The sequence below is a fragment of the Pseudopodoces humilis genome, chromosome 17 (genome assembly GCF_049639895.1).
Source record: "Pseudopodoces humilis isolate 2021_Gansu_Grassland_sample_001 chromosome 17, ASM4963989v1, whole genome shotgun sequence".
Classification (NCBI taxonomy): Eukaryota; Metazoa; Chordata; class Aves; order Passeriformes; family Paridae; genus Pseudopodoces; species Pseudopodoces humilis.
The window spans coordinates 1,638,161-1,654,745 of NC_142216.1; the positions used below are offsets into that span (position 1 = coordinate 1,638,161).

Consider the following 16,585-nt stretch of genomic DNA (forward strand, 5'->3'; position numbering starts at 1 on the left):
AGCCCCCTGAGATCCACTGGGACAGGTGGCACTGGTGCCCTGCAGGGCTGGCAGAGCTCTGGGCAGCCCCCCAGGACCTCCTGCACCTTGCTCCCTGCAGCTCCAGCTCTGCACACAGCAGGTTTCAGTGACAGCAGGGCAGGGAAGATGCTGCTGCTCAGAAGCTCCTACCTGGATGTGTCACCTGAGGCAGAGCCTGGGCAGGGTGACCACACACACGTCTGTCACCTCCCCAGCTGGCAGCCATGCACACTGCACCCAGTGGGGACACAGGCCTGGCCTGGCAGCCTGCAGAGCCCCCTCCCCATGGACAGCATGAGCATCCCCAGCTTGTCCAGCAGCACAAAGCAGCTTCAGCCCTCACCTCACCCAGCAGCTGCAGCCCAGGCACTGACTCTGCATGGAGTCTGTCTCCAGCCCCTGCCCCTTGTCTCCATGACCATGCCAGCATCTGTCCCTGCTGTCCCTGCCCTAAGGCAGAGAGATGGGGCACCCCAGGGGCAGGAGGAGCACCTGCACCTCCCAGCCAGTGCCCCCTTTGGTGGCTACTACAGGAGGAGGACTGTACCTACTCCCCTGTGCCCTCTCAGTGCCCGGCTGGCAGGTGCTGCTGGTGGGCACACACTGCCCCGGTTCCCCCAGCATCCCCAGAGCGGGCAGGCAGCACATTCCCATCACTCAGGCATGGAGCCAGAGCTGAGATGGGCTCTGTGAACACACAGTCCCGGGCAGGCAAAGGGGTTTGGGATTCAGGAGCAGCGAGCACTCCCAGCACCCACTGGCCTTCAGCCACAGGATGTGAGTTGGGCTTCACTCCACTGGAGCCCTCCCCTGTGCAGGATCTGCTCCCATCGCTCCTCTGTGCTCCCAGCCAAGGTCAGGGCATGCTGCAACAGCCCCAGAGCTCAGATTTCAGCCTCTTGCCTCATTGCTGAGCTGTGGCTGCCTCTGCCCCGCACAGGCTCAGGTGCTGGGGCTGCCCTGGGGACAGCCAGGTCCCCAGCCTGGCACAGCCCCTGCTCCTGTGTGTGCCACAGCACTGCCAGCACCCTGCCATGGCATGGCACAGCCAGGGCTGTCACTGAGCAGGAGGCAGCGGTGCCATGGGCTGAGGGAGAAGCTCATTGCAGCCCTGCTCTCCAGGAGCCACTGCAGGATGATCCACCAGGCACGGAGCACTGGCTCTCCCCACTTATCCCAGGAGAGGGGCAGGGTGCCAGGGATGAGCAGGTTACCCAGACACTGTGGAGGAACAAGCCTTGGAAAAGCCTGATCGAGGACAAGGGTAGTTCTTGGACAGAAAAGGAGACCGGGAGGGAAAAAAGGGCGCTTAATCATCTGCAGACTCGCCCTTGACAAGTGTGGAGGGAAATGCCACTCTATCCAGCAGCCACCCAGAGCTGCAGCCTGTCTAGACACAGCCTTTCCCAAATTCCTGCTGATAACTGCTTGGGAAATCTTTGGCAGAGGCTTCTGCCTGTGTTTGTTGGAAACTGACTTCTCTCCCACCGGCTGGTGGTGAGGAGGCAATTCCATTTGGAGGGCTCCCTGGATGGTGCACAGGGTCTGGGGAGCCAGGCTGGGCACAGGCAGGATAGCCCAGTGCCAGGGACATTGCCACTGCGATGGGGACACAGCTCCTGTCCCACGAGCCTGTCCCCAGCCCCATGTGCAGCATCCCAGTGCCAGGATGCTCCAACTTCCCCAGGAGCAGCCAGCAACAGCAGGAAGCTCTTGAGGAGCAGCAGAGTGGGGACAGACTGGGACCACGGTGGCCACGGCTGCCCTGAGAAGCTGCAGTGGCCTGGTCACTGTCACTGTCCCGCTGCAGAGGGACACAGAGCCCATATGGAACCCGTACCCCAGGGATGGCACCGAGCCCTGGCTGGACCCGCTGTCCTTGTGCTGGACCCGAGTCCAGCAGGAGGAGTTGCAGGAGGACTTGCTGCCACCGGGCACAGTGTCCCCAGGTGGCCCACTGGGAGGGGACAGCCACTGCCGGTGTTTTGGGAGCGGAGCGAGAGCATAGACCAGCTGTAAACCCCACAAAGGCAGCCCTGAGGGAGGAGGCACCACCCGGGGAGCCTTTGCGAGGCCATCAGCCCCGCTGGCCGTCACCTGCTGCCCTCCCTGCGCCCTCCCCTGCAGCCAGGACAGGGCTCAGCTGTCCCCAGGGTCACACACTGTGCAGCCACCCCTGCGGCTCCGGGGCTTTGAGGGTGCAGCCACCGTTCCCCAGGACGGAGCCAGTGAAGAACCCCGGCTGGGATAACATCACAGGGCCGGTTGGTGCCATTCCTGGAGCACAGAGAGAGGCAGGGGTTTGGGACCCCGGGGTCCCGAAAGCCGCGGGCAGCAGGATGCTCCCGGTGGGTGTGAGCGTGGGGAACGGCGGCTCCAACACTGAGCCCCGGCTCCATTCCCTCCCCAGCTCGTTTTCCCAAAAGTGGCATCAGCACAGGCTGCCAAGCAGGGCTTCCACATCCTCTCTGTGCGAGGAGCCCATCCGTCCAGCCTCACCTCCGGCTTCCCGGCTTTTCCATCCACAGAGCAGAAAGCAAATCCTCCCGCAGCCCCGGGAGGGTCTATCCACACATCTGAAAAACCAGGCGAGCCCCACCATGCCCAGCACCAGGACGGAGCTCTAGGGACAGATTTTGGGGAACCCCTTTGCCCAGGATCCCCTCACCCTGAGGATGCTTTGGCGGCTCCTTGCCAGCTCGATGCCGGCAGATTTCCCCGCTCGTGGCTGTGCTCCATTCACCTCCCGGGGCTCAGCATCCCGGGCTGGGCTGCCACAGGGGGATGCCGGAGGAGTTGTGTTTTCTGCTGCTGGGCAGAGCCAGGGAGCCCCAGCACCAACCTCCCCATCCCCTCCATCCCACACACACCCAGCCGTGCCCCCTCCGCTCCCTCCATCCGCAGCCACCTACCTGCGACCCCCCGGGCCACCGCGGGGACACGGCCACGTGCCCGCCACCTCCTCCCGGCACATTATCACCCGCCACTGCCACGGCCTCGCCAGGCGGGCCTTTTTGAAGCGGCCGGCATGGGAGCCCTGGGTGCAAAACTCCTCGCAGGCTGCTCAGAAGCTGGAAAAACCTTTTTGTTTTTACCTTATATGAGCTGGCGGGGGAGGCCAGGCCGCGGCGGGCCGCGCTGTCAGGGGCGCCGTGGGGATCCATTGGCTGGGGGGGCGTCACGTGGCCCCCGCGCCGCCACCGCCGCCGCGAGGCCCAGTGTTGCTTTTACCCCCTAAGGAAGGGCCGCTTGACAATTTTCATATTTCTTCTAAATTTGGAGATTTCAGACAATGCTGGGAGGCTTGGCTCGAGCTGCCAGAGGCCCATGTGGAAGTCATTAAGGCGGAGAGGGGGAGCGGAGGGAAGGAGGGTTGGGGGAAGCGAGGGGGAGGAGAGCGGCCAGGCCTGCTCCGGCTGCCAGCGGCGTGCCTGGGAACCCGGGCTGTCCCGGCCGGAGAAAGTTGTTTGGAATAACTCACTTCCTCCCGGCATCGTGCACGGGGGGGATGCGCATCCCACGGCCCGTGGGGAGGGGGTCCAGCGGGGCTGGATGACCGCGGGGAGCCAGCGGAGGAAGCGGAGATGCTCCTCGGCCTGGCTGGAGGGGTCCCGTGACTCCCGAGACTTTGAAAATCTCCATCTGGCCTGGGAGAAAAAGGCGCTGCAGCAGCCTTGGGGCAGTCCTGGGAGTCCAGGGTGAGGCCCCGGAGTGTCCCCAGGGCTGGCAGCCCCGTGGGGTGCCGGTGGCGAGGCCGGGGCTGCGGGGCTGGCTGCACGGGAGCCTTGCCCGGGTTCCGGAGGCACCGGCAGCTCCGTCAGCGAGCCCGGCCCCGGGCGGACCGGGAGTCCGGGTATGGCCTCCAGCGGGCCCCGCAATGAGCAGCCGATGGAGCTGGGGCGGGGAACAAACGGCACCGAGCGCCTTCAGCCTCTGCTCCATCAGCCCCCGAGAAAGGAGCTTGTCCCTGCTCCGGCCACCGCTGCTCGGCCCGGGTGACACAGCGCTGTGCTGGGCACTGAATCCAGCTCGGAGCTCAGCTCTGGAGCAGCAGGAACAGCCTCTGCTGCAGGGAATAACTGAGGGAGAGCCAGGGAGCGCGGGGAGACGCTGCCTGCCTCAGCTCTGGCTTTCCGAGGCGGTGACGTTCCCTGAGGGGAGCGCAGAGCTGGGTTCTGGGCTCTCATGTCCATCAGAAGGTTCTGGCCCGTGGGAAGGAGGCGGATGCTGAGCCATGCACAGGCACAGTGGTTGCTGTAACCTTGGTGGGGACAAATGTGGAGTGGGAGTCTGTCAGGGCAGGACTTTCACCAGGAACACATCACAGAGAGGCCTGGCTCCTGCCATCCTCAGAGCCCTGAGCCTGTTGGGACAGTGCTAAAGCCAGGGCCAGGGCCTCTCTGCCATCGTGCCAGGCTTTGTGGGGCGCTTGGTATCCCTGAGGCTTCCACTGGACTTAGGCAGCACCTCAGCAGCAGAGCCACTGGTGAACATCCCCTCAGCACTCCTGTGTGTGTCCCGGGAGAAGCAGGGAACCAGCCTGTGCTGGACGAGGCACTGGGAAGCTGCCCAGCACCTGCCAGGAGAGCAGGGTGGGAGCAGCAGTGCCTGGGTCTGCCAGCAGCATGGCCAGACCTGGCAGGGAGAGGCATCCGATGGCCTCTGAGGAGCCAGAGCCACCAGCCAGGTACCTGGCCAGGAACCATGAAGCGCTTCCCAGGGGCTGCTTGGAAAAAAAACCCAATCCTTTTTTGAATTGCTGCACACACAGAGATGCAGTGGCCCCTGGCAGCACAAGCCTTAGTTTTGCCAGGGCCCAGGAGCAGCCAGCTCCCGGCAGCTCTGCCCGCTGTCACCAGGGCTGAGAGCAGCCCAGGCTCACTGAACTGTGATGGGAATAGCACAGAGCACAGCCCACAGCAGGACATCCCTTCCCCTGCTGCACACAGCCTTGGTGCACAGCACTGAGCTGGGACAGCTCCTGTGCTGTGTCCCCAGGACACGCTGGGGCTCTCCCTGGGCACACTTGCTGCTTCCAACCCTCAAACCCCTCGCTGTCCCCAACTTAATCCCCATCCCATGCCCTGGGAGCCAGCAGGGAGATCTCCCAGCCCTCTCACTCCCCTCTCTCTCTGCTCTGGGGGGCCTGGCTTTGAGTGAGGCGCTACCAAGGGCTGCCATTAAACAAACACTATAATTAGAAACCAGGTTCCCTAAATGAAGTGAAAAATGTAACGTTAGCCTCTGTTTGTTCGCTGGATGCTGCGCTCTTGTTCCATGACCCAGAGGGGTCGTGCCCTGTGGTTTCTGAGAAGCCTTAATAAGGTAATGTTTAGGAGGTTACTATCTTTACAGCTCTTGTCCTATTACAACTCCATAAGAAAAACATTTGGGGCAAAGCAGGATTCCTTGGCGCGGATTTGTTTTTGTTACTCCTTCACTAAGATGCTGCCCGGCCATCCTTCCTCACCACAGATTCAGTTTCAGTATCTCCATAAAAGTGACATTTTTTCCCACCTCCTGCTGACCTCCAGCCTCTGTGGCTGGGTGTAAGGGCAGGGCTCAAGGAGCAGTGACAGCTCTGTCCCAGGCAGCTGGGGAGGGGACCACTGGCTGCACACGGGGTGATGCCACAGGGCAGGGATGGAAAGGGAGCCCCTGGGCTGCTCCCACCTTCCCAAGAGCCTGGGACGTGGTAAGAGAATCCGTTCTCCTACAAGCCCTGTTAACATCCAAACACACCAAATTTAGAACCTTTTCATCTGCTGCCCGACATCAGAGGGGGCTGCTGGAGGGCAGGAGGGCATTTCTCAGCTGTATATTATGACAGCCCCTGCCTCCCTCACCCCCTTGCAGGGGCAGGACAGTGATTAATGGGTGACTTGGGCTGGAGCAGCTCTGAAGGTGACCTTCAGGACTGGCCAGTGCTGCCCTGTAAATCCCTGCTCTCCCTGGAGTGCAGCACACAGGAGCAGGGAATGGGAAGCAGGGCAGGAGATTGTCTGCTCTGACTTCAAGCCAGCAGTTCCCGCGTGGTGATGATTCCCCAGCTGTTTGGGGGTCCCTGCATGGGATCCCTTGCTCAGGGACACGGAGAGAAGTTTGGCTTGATCACAACCCTCCAGGACAGGCATCAGTGCACTGCTGAGCTTTCCATTTACCTCCGCCCTTCTCCTTGCCCTGGGAACTGGGAACTTGGACTCCTGCCCACAAGAAAAAGCCACCAAAGCCCTTCATATAAGAGGTTTTCTCCTCACAGACCCAGAGGGCACTGCCACGTCCCTGGGAGCATCCTCCAGCCCCATGGCCTTGCAGGGAAGGTGGTGGGGATGGCTCCAGGCTGAAGGACCAGCTCTTCCCACAGCCAGGAGCTGGGATGCAGAGGGCACCCTGGCAGGACTGTCTCACCTTTGCAACCCAGCACAAAACGAAGCTGCCCCTCCAAAGCACTCAGGGATTGGTGTCTGACTGCCTTAGGCTGCAGAGGGAAGGAAAACTGAATTATTTGGAAAGCCAGCATTGCCCACCCATGCTCTGTGCTGGTGGGCAGGGGGGCACAGCCAGGACAGGGCTGGAAAAAATCACGGGGCAAGCACAGGGGTCCTGGAGGGAGCAGGATGAGGGGAGCCATGGCCAGCTAGTGCCTCAGTGGTCCCTGCAGCCTCCCAGCTTGGAGGAGACTGTTGTTCTGTCCCCCTCTGTCCTGTGCGGACCTGAGACTGCCCCGCACTGAGCTCCCAGAGGGGCTCGCTGGGACCCCCCCAACCCTCCCCCAGCGCCACCATCGGGGACCGGGGCAGGGACGGAAGGAAGCGGCTGTTTCCAGCCCGGGGAGCGGCCGAGCAGGCTTTTTCCATCAGGTGCTCTGTCTCCAGCAGCAGGAGGCAAAAAGAAAACAAAAGGCACGAGAGGAGCGGGACGGGAGGAACCTGCGCGTCTGGATCGTGTAAAGCAGCGACGTGCTGTAAACGCCGGCCGGGTGATGGATGTGCCGGAGGGGCCGCGCAGGATGTGCCGGACGCGCATCTTCCAGCAGCCGCTGGCACGGTGCCTCCGGTCCCCCCGGAGCCTCCCGTCCGGGGTGCTGCTGTCCCCGGGGAGAGCCCGGCTCAGCTCTGCCTCCCGACTCCCAAATCTGGCTGCTACGGGATCCAAAGAGCGTGATTTACAGCCGGCCCCGAGCATCGCCCAGCTCCCCGCCCGGGGAGGCAGAAGGGCGGCCGGGAGAGCTGGATTAGGGCTGTATAAATAATATTGTGCAGGGATGCAGAGCCCTCGGGCTGCCAGCGTGGGTACCCCTCCTGCCCGCAGCACCCTGGCACCACGGTGGGGCAATGTCCCTTCTCTCCCTCGGGAAAACCTGTCCTGCCACGATAAGGGGTTTTGGGACAATGGGGGCACAGAAGAGGATGGGTCCTTGTCCTACAGCAGCTGCTGGGGGGAGAGCACCCATCCCACTCGATGCCAGCAACAAATTCCTGGCTGCCCTGTCCAGCCGTGCCGTGTCTCTGTGTTTATGCAATGGCAGGAGCCGGCAGAATTAAGCACTTTTTGTTTTTCCCTTTTTTGAGAACGGAGAGTTTTAATTCCCACCAAACAATGTTCTTTTTCCAGCAAGCTTAAAATAAGCTTTTTTGGCTCGGGCGTCTCTGGAGCCGTTGTGCAAATAAGGATGTGAGCTCCGTGCTCTGGCTGGGCCAGCACCACCTGCCAGGGGGGTTTTGGGGGGCCATGGGAGGCCCCCAGGCCTGACCCTCCTCCCACGGCGGCACAGGGCTGGATCTGGCCAGGACAGCTCGCTGCAGCTTTCCTTTGATGAGTGGAAAATGTTGCTCACACAGAGATAGGGATGAAGCCGTGCTGGAGCCTCCTGCCAGACCTGCCTGTCTGGCCCTGGGGTGGGTGTGTGTTCAGGTGTGCTGGGGCCTCACAAACCCCACCAGGAGCTGGGTTCTGGAGCAGCCTGGTGCCTGGAGAAGTGACCATGCCCTGCAGAGTGGCACCAACAGCGCCCATTGCCCACGGCAGCTGGAGGGAACTGCAGACCCCACACCAGCAGCTCCCACCCCTACAGGAACATTCCTGCTTGTGGGAAACTGCACAAAGCTATTTTCTGCCAGCGTGAAACTGTGGCCTGACTTGCCCCCATTCCCTTACCTGCAGTCCCCAGGGTGTGCTGTGGCACAGGATCCCTGCCCAGCACATCCCTGCTGCCAAGCACGGCACGACACGGCTGCCCTGCATCTCTTGGGCTGGGGTGGGTTCCATGAGGGTTTTCTGGCAAATAAGCACCTGGGTTTACTCAGGCCAGGTGGAGTTTATCTTCACAGCCTCTCCTGCCCCATTTGGATCCTTGTTCCCCATCTTCAGGCCCTGCCCTCCACCCAAATTTGCCATGGCAGTGTGGCAAAGCGGTGACAGCAGCAGAGATGAGCACGTACAGAACTTGAGAGTACCTCTCCTCTCCTGGTAACCCCTGCCCAGGAGAGGCCTGGGGGGGTTTCCAGCACTCCAACCCCAGCACATCCTGCTCCCTTCAGGCATGGCCCTGCAGCCAGGATGGGCACAGGAGCCTTCCAGCCCTCCCATCCCAGCCTGGAGGCAGAGCTGGCCGTGACCCAGCCTCCCCATCCCAGCCCCTTCCCTCGGGCAAGACCGGTGGGGAAAAAACCTCCCTCCCCTGCCTCCCCCAGCTTATCAAATTTGGCCATGTCTGGAAAGGCCTGGTTTCCTTTTCACCAAAAAAGATCAAAACTGGGTAATTGGCTGCCGGCACAGATGCCTCTGCGCCTCTCTCATGTGTAAACAGCATTGCCGAGCGCTGACACAACGCAGGCGGCCGCGGCACACGCAGGCGCCCCAGGGCTGCCACCGGCCCTTCTGGGGGTGCCACAACAGGGGAAGAAGTCACTGAGTGCAGGCAGAATTGGCTCTGCACCCCAAAAAATGCTGGTGGCCAAAGGGCGGGTGTTGCCACCCACCTGAAGCACTGGCAGGTGTTTGCAGGGCTCCTCTGGCAGGTCCTGAGGTGACAAACGGGACACTCTGTGCTCACATCTCAGCCAAGGGGACAGCAAAGCCTCTGAAACGCTGTGCTGGGGGTGTTAATGTGGGTGGATGCACAGCCCCTGCATCCCAGGGCTGGCAGGAGGAGGAGGGGGACAGCGTGACTTGGGGGTGCAGAGACCTTTACCCTATTTATGGGGTTTTCTAGAGGCACAGTTCATGGACTGGGAAAAGGAGGCGGAAATTTCCCTCTGCCCTACAAAGCTCAAGGGCTTTCAAATCCCTGGGGACTCACAGTGAGGCGGGAGGAAGAGGGAAACAACGTCCAGCGCTACCACCAAAGGAGCAGGACAGAGTCTGCTGCCCGGGAGCGTGGGGAACAGCGCCGGGATCGGCCTAGGCTGGGCTGGAGGGGAGGAGAGAGGGATGGAGGGAGGGATGGAGGGAGGGATGGAGGGGCGGAGGGATGGAGGGAGGGATGGAGGGGCGGAGGGATGGAGGGAGGGATGGAGGGGCGGAGGGATGCGGGAAGGGATGCAGGGAGGGACAGAGAGGAGGAGGGATGCAGACGGGAAGGATGGAGGGCTGGGAGCGGTTGGGTGGCGGACAGCACCATCGCGTGGCACTTGACCGCAGGGACAGCAATGCCAGCCCCTGTCCCCTGGAAGGGGAATTACAGCCAGCATCCCCGTGCCTCAGTTTCCCCCACCCCAGCACCCTGCACCGCGGTGCCCGGCCCCGGAAAGCCAGGGCAGCAGCCCCAGGGCCAGCTGTGGGCACGGCTGTGTGTCCCCATGGCAGGAGCTGGAGGACAGCAGAAGGGGAAGGGTTGGGGGACAGACAGATCAGGGATGCAGCGGGTGATGGGTGATCTCACTGCTGGGCAGAAGGGTCTGGGGGCTCCTGGGACCAGCAGAGCTGCTGCTGCTGCTGGTGGCACACAGATGACAGCGGGCCCTCAGCCCCGGGTTACCTGCTCACCTTGCTGCCAGCACGGAACACAGCCACTCCCGCTCCTCCTGCGAGCCCTTGCTCCGCCAGCCGTGTCCCTCCGGCCCTGTCAGGGCTGTGACCCCGCTGCTGACACCAACAGAGCCCAAACCCCCTCTGCAGATCATGTTATTGCCAAGAGAGCCCCTCAGGGCTGCCTGCTCCACAGGGGACCCGCCACTGACCACAGTCGCCACCGCCAGAGGAGCCAGCGCCTGGGGTGGCGACGGGTGGCCGAGTCCCAGACCACGCTGGCCCCCTGCCCTGTCTGCTCCGAGGCTCCCTGGCACCTTGGGGACCGGACACACCTCTGGCAGGGCACAGCCGGGGGCTGGGGCTTTCCCTTTTTAGCTGCCCTGCTTGCAGGGACCGGCCACACTGCAGGACAGCGGCCGGCAGCCCTCCGCGGCCATGGAGCGGGCTCCAAACCTGGTAAGGTGCCTCCCCGGCAGCTCAGGGCTTGCTCCTCGTTTTCCTTCTCTAATAGAATGATTTGCATGCTTGTTTACCTGGGGTTGTTTGCTTTGGAGGTGCCCGCTGTGGCCTGCCAGGGCTCCCACGCCAGGCAGGGTGAGGATGCAGCAGCCTGGGAGAGCAAAGCCACGCCAGCCTGGCCGGACAGTCCGGCACCGAACGGGGAGAACAGCCCTGGCCGAGAGCTCCCTGCCCCAGGGCACTGCACACCCACGGGCAGGGCCTGGGGGTGCCTGGGCCACTGCAGGGACACCAAGAGCGGGGAGCAGGACTACAGAAAGCAACTTTGTTCCCTGCTGGGCAGCCTGCCGGGGGGCAGCACACGGCTGCTCGGCCCGGCGAGGCCGGAGGGAGAAGGGAAGGAAAAAAAGCATCTTTTCTCTCTCACCGTCCTTAGAGCACAGAGGGAGGGAGAGGAGGGTTTGGATAAAGATCCCATTCTTGACTGTCTCATCTGTGTAAGGCTCCTTTTAAAGCAGAGGCTGCCCAGGTACGGCCTGAGCTGGGTCCCTCCCAGCACGTACTGGGTGGGCAGGGAGGGCACCGGGCACAGCTCAGGCAGGGGCACTTTGGGCAGCACAAATTGCCAGCTGTGAGCAGGGTGAGGGACAGCCACACACATCAGCTTATCATGACTGTGTGCCCACCATCCCTGCAAACTACCCTCAGGTGTTTCTCACCTGCAGGCCAGCACTTTGGGCGTTGAATGTGCCACCTCAAAGTCAATGTGGTCCTGCCATCGCCTGGGGACCCCTGGGAGGAGGGAGAGCTCCCTTTCCGTGCCAGTCCTGCAGCCCAAGCAGCCACTCACCATCCTCCTTCTTCCTCAGCTTCTGCTCTGCATCTTCACCTTCGCCATGGTGCCGGTTCCTGAAGCCAAGGACCAGAGCAAGGCAGCCAAGGGCAGGAGAAGGGGCCTGGCACGGCCACCAACAGCCCCCCCTGCCCTGGCCTGGGCCCCAGATGACCCCTACACCAGCATGGCAGAGTACGAGCACAGCATCCAGGACATGGTGCGCCAGCTGAGGAACGGCTCTGAGCCGGGGGACACCAAGTGCCAGGTGAACCTGAGGCTCTGGAGGTCCAACCGGAGGAGCCTGTCCCCCTGGGCCTACAGGTGAGCTTGGGAGGGGCCTCGGGGACAGGCAAGGTGGCCCTGTGCCAGCACAGGGGCTGTGGCAGGATGTGATGCCGAATCCATCTCACCTCAGCCACCCACCTCCCCCATCAGCATCTCTCCAGCCTTGTCCTGCTTTCCTTGTCCTCCAGGATAAACCACGATGCCACACGGATCCCAGCAGACATCCCCGAGGCCCGGTGCCTCTGCACTGGCTGCATCAACCCCTTCACCATGCAGGAGGACCGCACCATGGCCAGCATTCCCATCTACAGCCGGCTGCCCGTGCGCCGCCTGCTCTGCCCGGGCCCGGCCGAGGCGGGGCACAGGCCCTCGGGCAAGAAGAAGTGTCACAAGAAGTACCAGATGGTGATGGAGACCATCGCTGTGGGCTGCACCTGCATCTTCTGAGGCTGCAAAGCTACCCCCTGCAGCTCCCTGTGGGCATCTAACCAGCTTGCTCTTGCTTAGCCCTTTGGGAGAGGCCACCTGGCTGGGCATCAGGGTCAGGGGAGGTTCCTGTGCAAGAGCTCCTCAAAATCCTCCTGCAGATTCCGTCACACTCAGCCCCAGCAGCTGCTTTGGGGACATCCAGTGCAGAGGCAGTCCCAGTCCCTGACATTGACTACCCCAGCCTGCAGAGCTGCTCATGGGCCCTCTGGCTGGGCAGGATCAGGATCAGGATCAGGATCAGGATCAGGATCAGGATCAGGATCAGGATCAGGATCAGGATCAGGACCAGGACCAGGATCAGGCCTCCTCTCTTCCCGAAGTCCCCACTCCCCTTTGTTGGCTCCATCGCAGCAACAGCTCCAGCAGCACCCAGCCCTCCCATCCTTCCCAGCCCTCCCATCCTTCCCAGCCCTCCCCAGCTCTTCCCAGCCCTCCCCCAAGTTCCTCTGTGCCAGGCTGGGCAGTCCAAGGAGCGGGTGAGCTGCTGGTGGTTTGGGCAGCTTCTGAGGTCTCAATAAAGCGCATCGCTGTCCCTGGTCTGAGCTGCGCCTGCCTCGGCCCCTCCCGCTGCCTCTCTGCCCTGCCCAGCTTCTCCCACGGAGGCTCTTCTGCCCCCCAAACACAAGTCTGGACACCCCCAGGAACACAGAGCACCTGGCAGGACCTGTGACAGCCCTCCCTGCATCCCTGGGGCACAGTTAGCCTGGGTAAGGCTCCAGGCATGGGAGAGGCCGTGGGATCTCCAGCCCTAGCTGTGAGTTTCCCAAGGACAAAGCCAGGAAGGCAGGAGAGACTGGTGGGAGCTGGGAAGCTCAAGGGGGACCCATTGCTGCCAGTGCCAGCCATCCTCACCCCTGAAAGCCCCTCAAGATCCCTCCCAAATACCCTTTTTTCAGGAGGAAGGCACAGGCTCCTTTCCAGTAGAGCCTGAGGTGAGGGAACAGGGAAACTGAGGCACACGGCACAGACACAGCAGCACTGGGCAGGAACTGTATTCCTGAAGGCCTTCAAGTCACCGGGACACAGCCTGTCCCTTGTCCCCCAGCCCCCCCTGGCCTCCCCAAGGCAATAAATACTCCCCGGACTACCACACGCCAAAGCTCCTGGCCCACCACCCCTCGCGGGCGTCACAGCTCCGTCTTCACCTTGTGCATCAAGTCCTTCTGGTCGATCTTCTCCAGGTCCTGATGCCAGCGGTTGTAGGCCAGCAGGGCCACGTTTTTGGCAGCCACCGCTATCATCTCCATGGAGCTGGCCACCCACTCCACGCCGCTGAGGTAGAAGAGGTTCTCATGGAGCACGATGGGCGGCAGGGCCTTGGCGGCGTCGTAGCGGGGGTACGCCGGCCACTCTGTCACCTGCACCGAGTAGTAGGACCTGAAGAGGGTCTTCAGCTGCTGCTTGTCCAGCGGCTGCTGGGACAGGACGCGCCACACCGCCGCCTCCTGGGGCTGCTTGCGCCGGAACGCCGCCGAGATGTTGACGGGGCAGATGTTGTCCATGGCGTGGAAGAACAGGTCGGGGGTGTCGGTGGTGAGGATGCTGGTGAAAGGGAACAGCTTGGGGTCGGGGAAGCCGAAGTAGGAGGAGTTGAGGTAGCCGTGCACCACGGAGGTGACCGAGGGCTGGAAGGCTCCGGGGAAGTCGGTGATGGGAGGGTCGAAGTTCTCGAAGGTGAAGTTGCTCCTGCTGGGATGCAGTGGAGTCGTCACCACCACCATATCGTAGAAAGCCGAGCCTTGGCCTTCGGTGCTCTCGTAGTGGACCTGGTACAGGGCTCTCCCCTCTGAAAAGAGACAGGGGACAGTCAGGAGCAGCCCTGAGCCTCGTTTTTCCAACCTGACCTCCATCCCTTCGTTTTCCAGCACACACCAGTGCTGGACCACAGCACCTGCTGGGTATGGATGAGCTGCTGATGCCTTAGGGTGGCAGAAAGGCTTCACTAAAACTCTGGGAGAATGTCTCCAGAGAAGGTGAGCCCAGCGGGGCCAAAGAGGACTGGGGAAACACAGCCCACAGCCCAGGCCCCAGGTATTCTCCTGCTGAGGTGGAAGGGGGAGTGAGCCTGTGACAAGGATGGTGCCACAGGAGATCCTGATGGACCTCAGGAGGGAGGGAGGGCAAGCTCAGGGCTGAAGTTGGTGCAGCAGGGTCCCCATTGGATCAGACAAAGGGAGGACAGACCCTCAGGCCCTCTCCCAAATGCCTCACTGGGACCAGGATGCCCTCCAGCCACAGCATTCCCATGCTGCCACCACCACCCTCCCACCCTGGTGCACCCAGAGCCACACCTGTGCCAAGCTCACCCGAGCTGTGCAGGGAGATGCCCGTCACCCTGGCTGAGATGACATTGGCTTTGGTCAGCTTCAGCAGACCCGAACACACCAGCTTATTCCCTCCTTCCACCGCCCAGGTGCTGCCCTGGGCTCCTGCCAGCGACATGGCCCCTGCAGAGAGGAAGATGAGGGTGGCTCCACAGCCTGGCCGCAGAGGGGACACTGAGGAGCGTCACACAGCGAGAGGAGGCGGCTTCACCTGCGAAGGCGGGCACCAGCACGGACTGGCCGTAGCTGGAGCGCAGCACGGCGGCGATGACGTCGTCCACGAAGCGCTGGGTGACACCAACCTCCAGCAGGGACTCGGCCACCGAGCGCTGGGTCATGTTCACGAAGGCCTCACCCCCCAGCGAGCGCAGCAGCTCCTCCAGGCTGGAGAAGGCGTAGCCGTGAGCTTGGTACTTGTAGATCCTGGAGGGGACAGGAGCAGGGGACAGCCGGTGACGCCCCGGTGCCAGGGAAACCCCCCCAGCCCCTCGGGCTCTCCTACCTCATGAACTTCTCCATCACCTCCTCCACCCACATCTGCAGGCGCAGGAAGCTGATGCCGTAGTGCCACCAGAGCCGGAAGAGGTTGAGCAGGTACCAGTCGGTCTCCTCCAGGACAAAGTGCTCCCCGCTGAAGATGGCGCTTTTCCCGGCCACCTCGCGCCGGTGCTTGAGGCCTGCGGGAGCAGAGAGAGCGCGTGGCTGCCCCTCCCTGGGGCTGGCTGGCTCCTGGGAAAGGCCAGCGCTCCACACGTCCCAGCAGGAATATGGGCAGAGATGCTCTTGGAGGAGCATCAGGAATGAGAGACCCCAAGGCTCTTCCCAGTCACATCATGTGGGGTATCTCACGGAGCTGCTGCTGCCTACTGGGACACACTGGTAGTAGCTTGTGAACAACCCCCCAGCACCAATTCCACCAGGACCCCCTGATGGTAACCACCCCATCCCTTTCTCTCTCCAGGGCACAACCGGGCAGGGGTGCACGGACAGCACGGGGATCCCCACATGCCAGGGGTGCCAAGGGGGACTGACAGAAACCCTCCCAACTACCCCAAGCACAGAGCCCGGGGGTGTCCCAGCCTCCCAGCTCAGCGAGGGACGCCCAGTCTCACCCAGGATCTTGACGAAGTCCTGCATGTGGAGGCTGAGAGCGTGGATGGAGGCTCCGCGGCTCTCATACTGCTGCTTGTTGACGGTGACGGTGGCCAGGCGCCCACCCACGCCCGCCGCCTCGTACACGTCCAGCTGCACCTGCGGCCCGAAGTGCTGCTGCAGGAAATACGCGGTGGCCGAGCCCCCCAGCCCGGCGCCCACCACGGCTGCGGGCGAGAGCGGCGAGAGGCCGGGTCAGCAGCGCCCCGGGGCCGCCGTGGGGCCAGCGGGGATGGGGATGCAGGGATGCGGAACGCCGTGTGCCGGCCCCGGGGCGGCGGGGAGGCGGCCCGGTGCTGCCGGTCCCCCCCGCGGGCTCCCGGTGCCCACCCCGGGCCACCCCAGGGCATCCCCCGCGTACCGATGGAGCGCGGCGCGGCGCGGGCGGCGGGCGCGGCCGGGAGCGCGGCCAGGAGCGCGGCCAGGGCCGGCAGCAGCGGCAGCGGCAGCGGCAGCGAGGCGGGCGGGGGGGCCATGGCGCGGAGAGCGGGGCCGGCAGCGCCCCCCCCGGCCCGCCTCTCCCGCAGGCTCGGCCCCCGCAAGCCCCGAGCCCGCCCCGAGCCCGGCACGGGCGGGGGAGGCGGCGGCGCAGGGATCGGGGTGGTGGGAGCGGCGCTGATGGGGGGAGCTTGGCACCGCTCGAGCATCCCCTGCCCTCCGCTCCTCACACATCCCACACAGCCGGGGCACGGCCCGGAGCGGCTCCGGCCGCACCGCGCTCCTGCTGCCCGAGCGCGTTTCCATGTGGGCACACGGAGGATGCTCGCAGAGCTCGGCCCCCGGACCAGGGGAGCGGGCTGGCTCCTGCCTGCCTCATGCAAGGGCGTTTCAAGCTTTCCCTCGGAGTTTGTGCCCCGGGCAAAAGAAGGTGCCTGACAGCGAGCGGTTTGTGCCAAGGGCATCCCACGGGAGCTCGCTGCTGCTCGGATTACAAAGGATAGCAAAAGGCTGAGCAAAAAACCCCGAACAGGTTGGACGTGTAATTACAGACCCAGGGCCTGTTCCAGCCCAGGGCTGGCTCTTTACCAAAGGACCGAATTTTGAGAAT

At 63.2% G+C, this 16,585-nt stretch overlaps 2 protein-coding genes across 2 annotated transcripts; one reads left to right on the forward strand and one right to left on the reverse strand.

Moving 5' to 3' along the window:
* The first annotated feature begins 10,391 nt into the window (after nucleotides 1-10,391).
* Nucleotides 10,392-12,019, forward strand: IL17B (interleukin 17B). Its single transcript, XM_005523684.2, has 3 exons — nucleotides 10,392-10,449; nucleotides 11,322-11,608; nucleotides 11,761-12,019. Exons 1-3 carry the CDS (start codon nucleotides 10,429-10,431, stop codon nucleotides 12,017-12,019), a joined length of 567 nt encoding a protein of 188 aa, XP_005523741.1. The 5' UTR covers nucleotides 10,392-10,428.
* A 1,096-nt stretch (nucleotides 12,020-13,115) lies between these two features.
* On the reverse strand, nucleotides 13,116-16,013 carry PCYOX1L (prenylcysteine oxidase 1 like). The gene is made up of 6 exons (XM_014253039.2): nucleotides 15,899-16,013; nucleotides 15,498-15,704; nucleotides 14,888-15,062; nucleotides 14,597-14,808; nucleotides 14,368-14,508; nucleotides 13,116-13,847 (listed from the first exon to the last, which is right to left on the reverse strand). Exons 1-6 carry the CDS (start codon nucleotides 16,011-16,013, stop codon nucleotides 13,189-13,191), a joined length of 1,509 nt encoding a protein of 502 aa, XP_014108514.2. The 3' UTR covers nucleotides 13,116-13,188.
* Nucleotides 16,014-16,585: the final 572 nt, after the last annotated feature.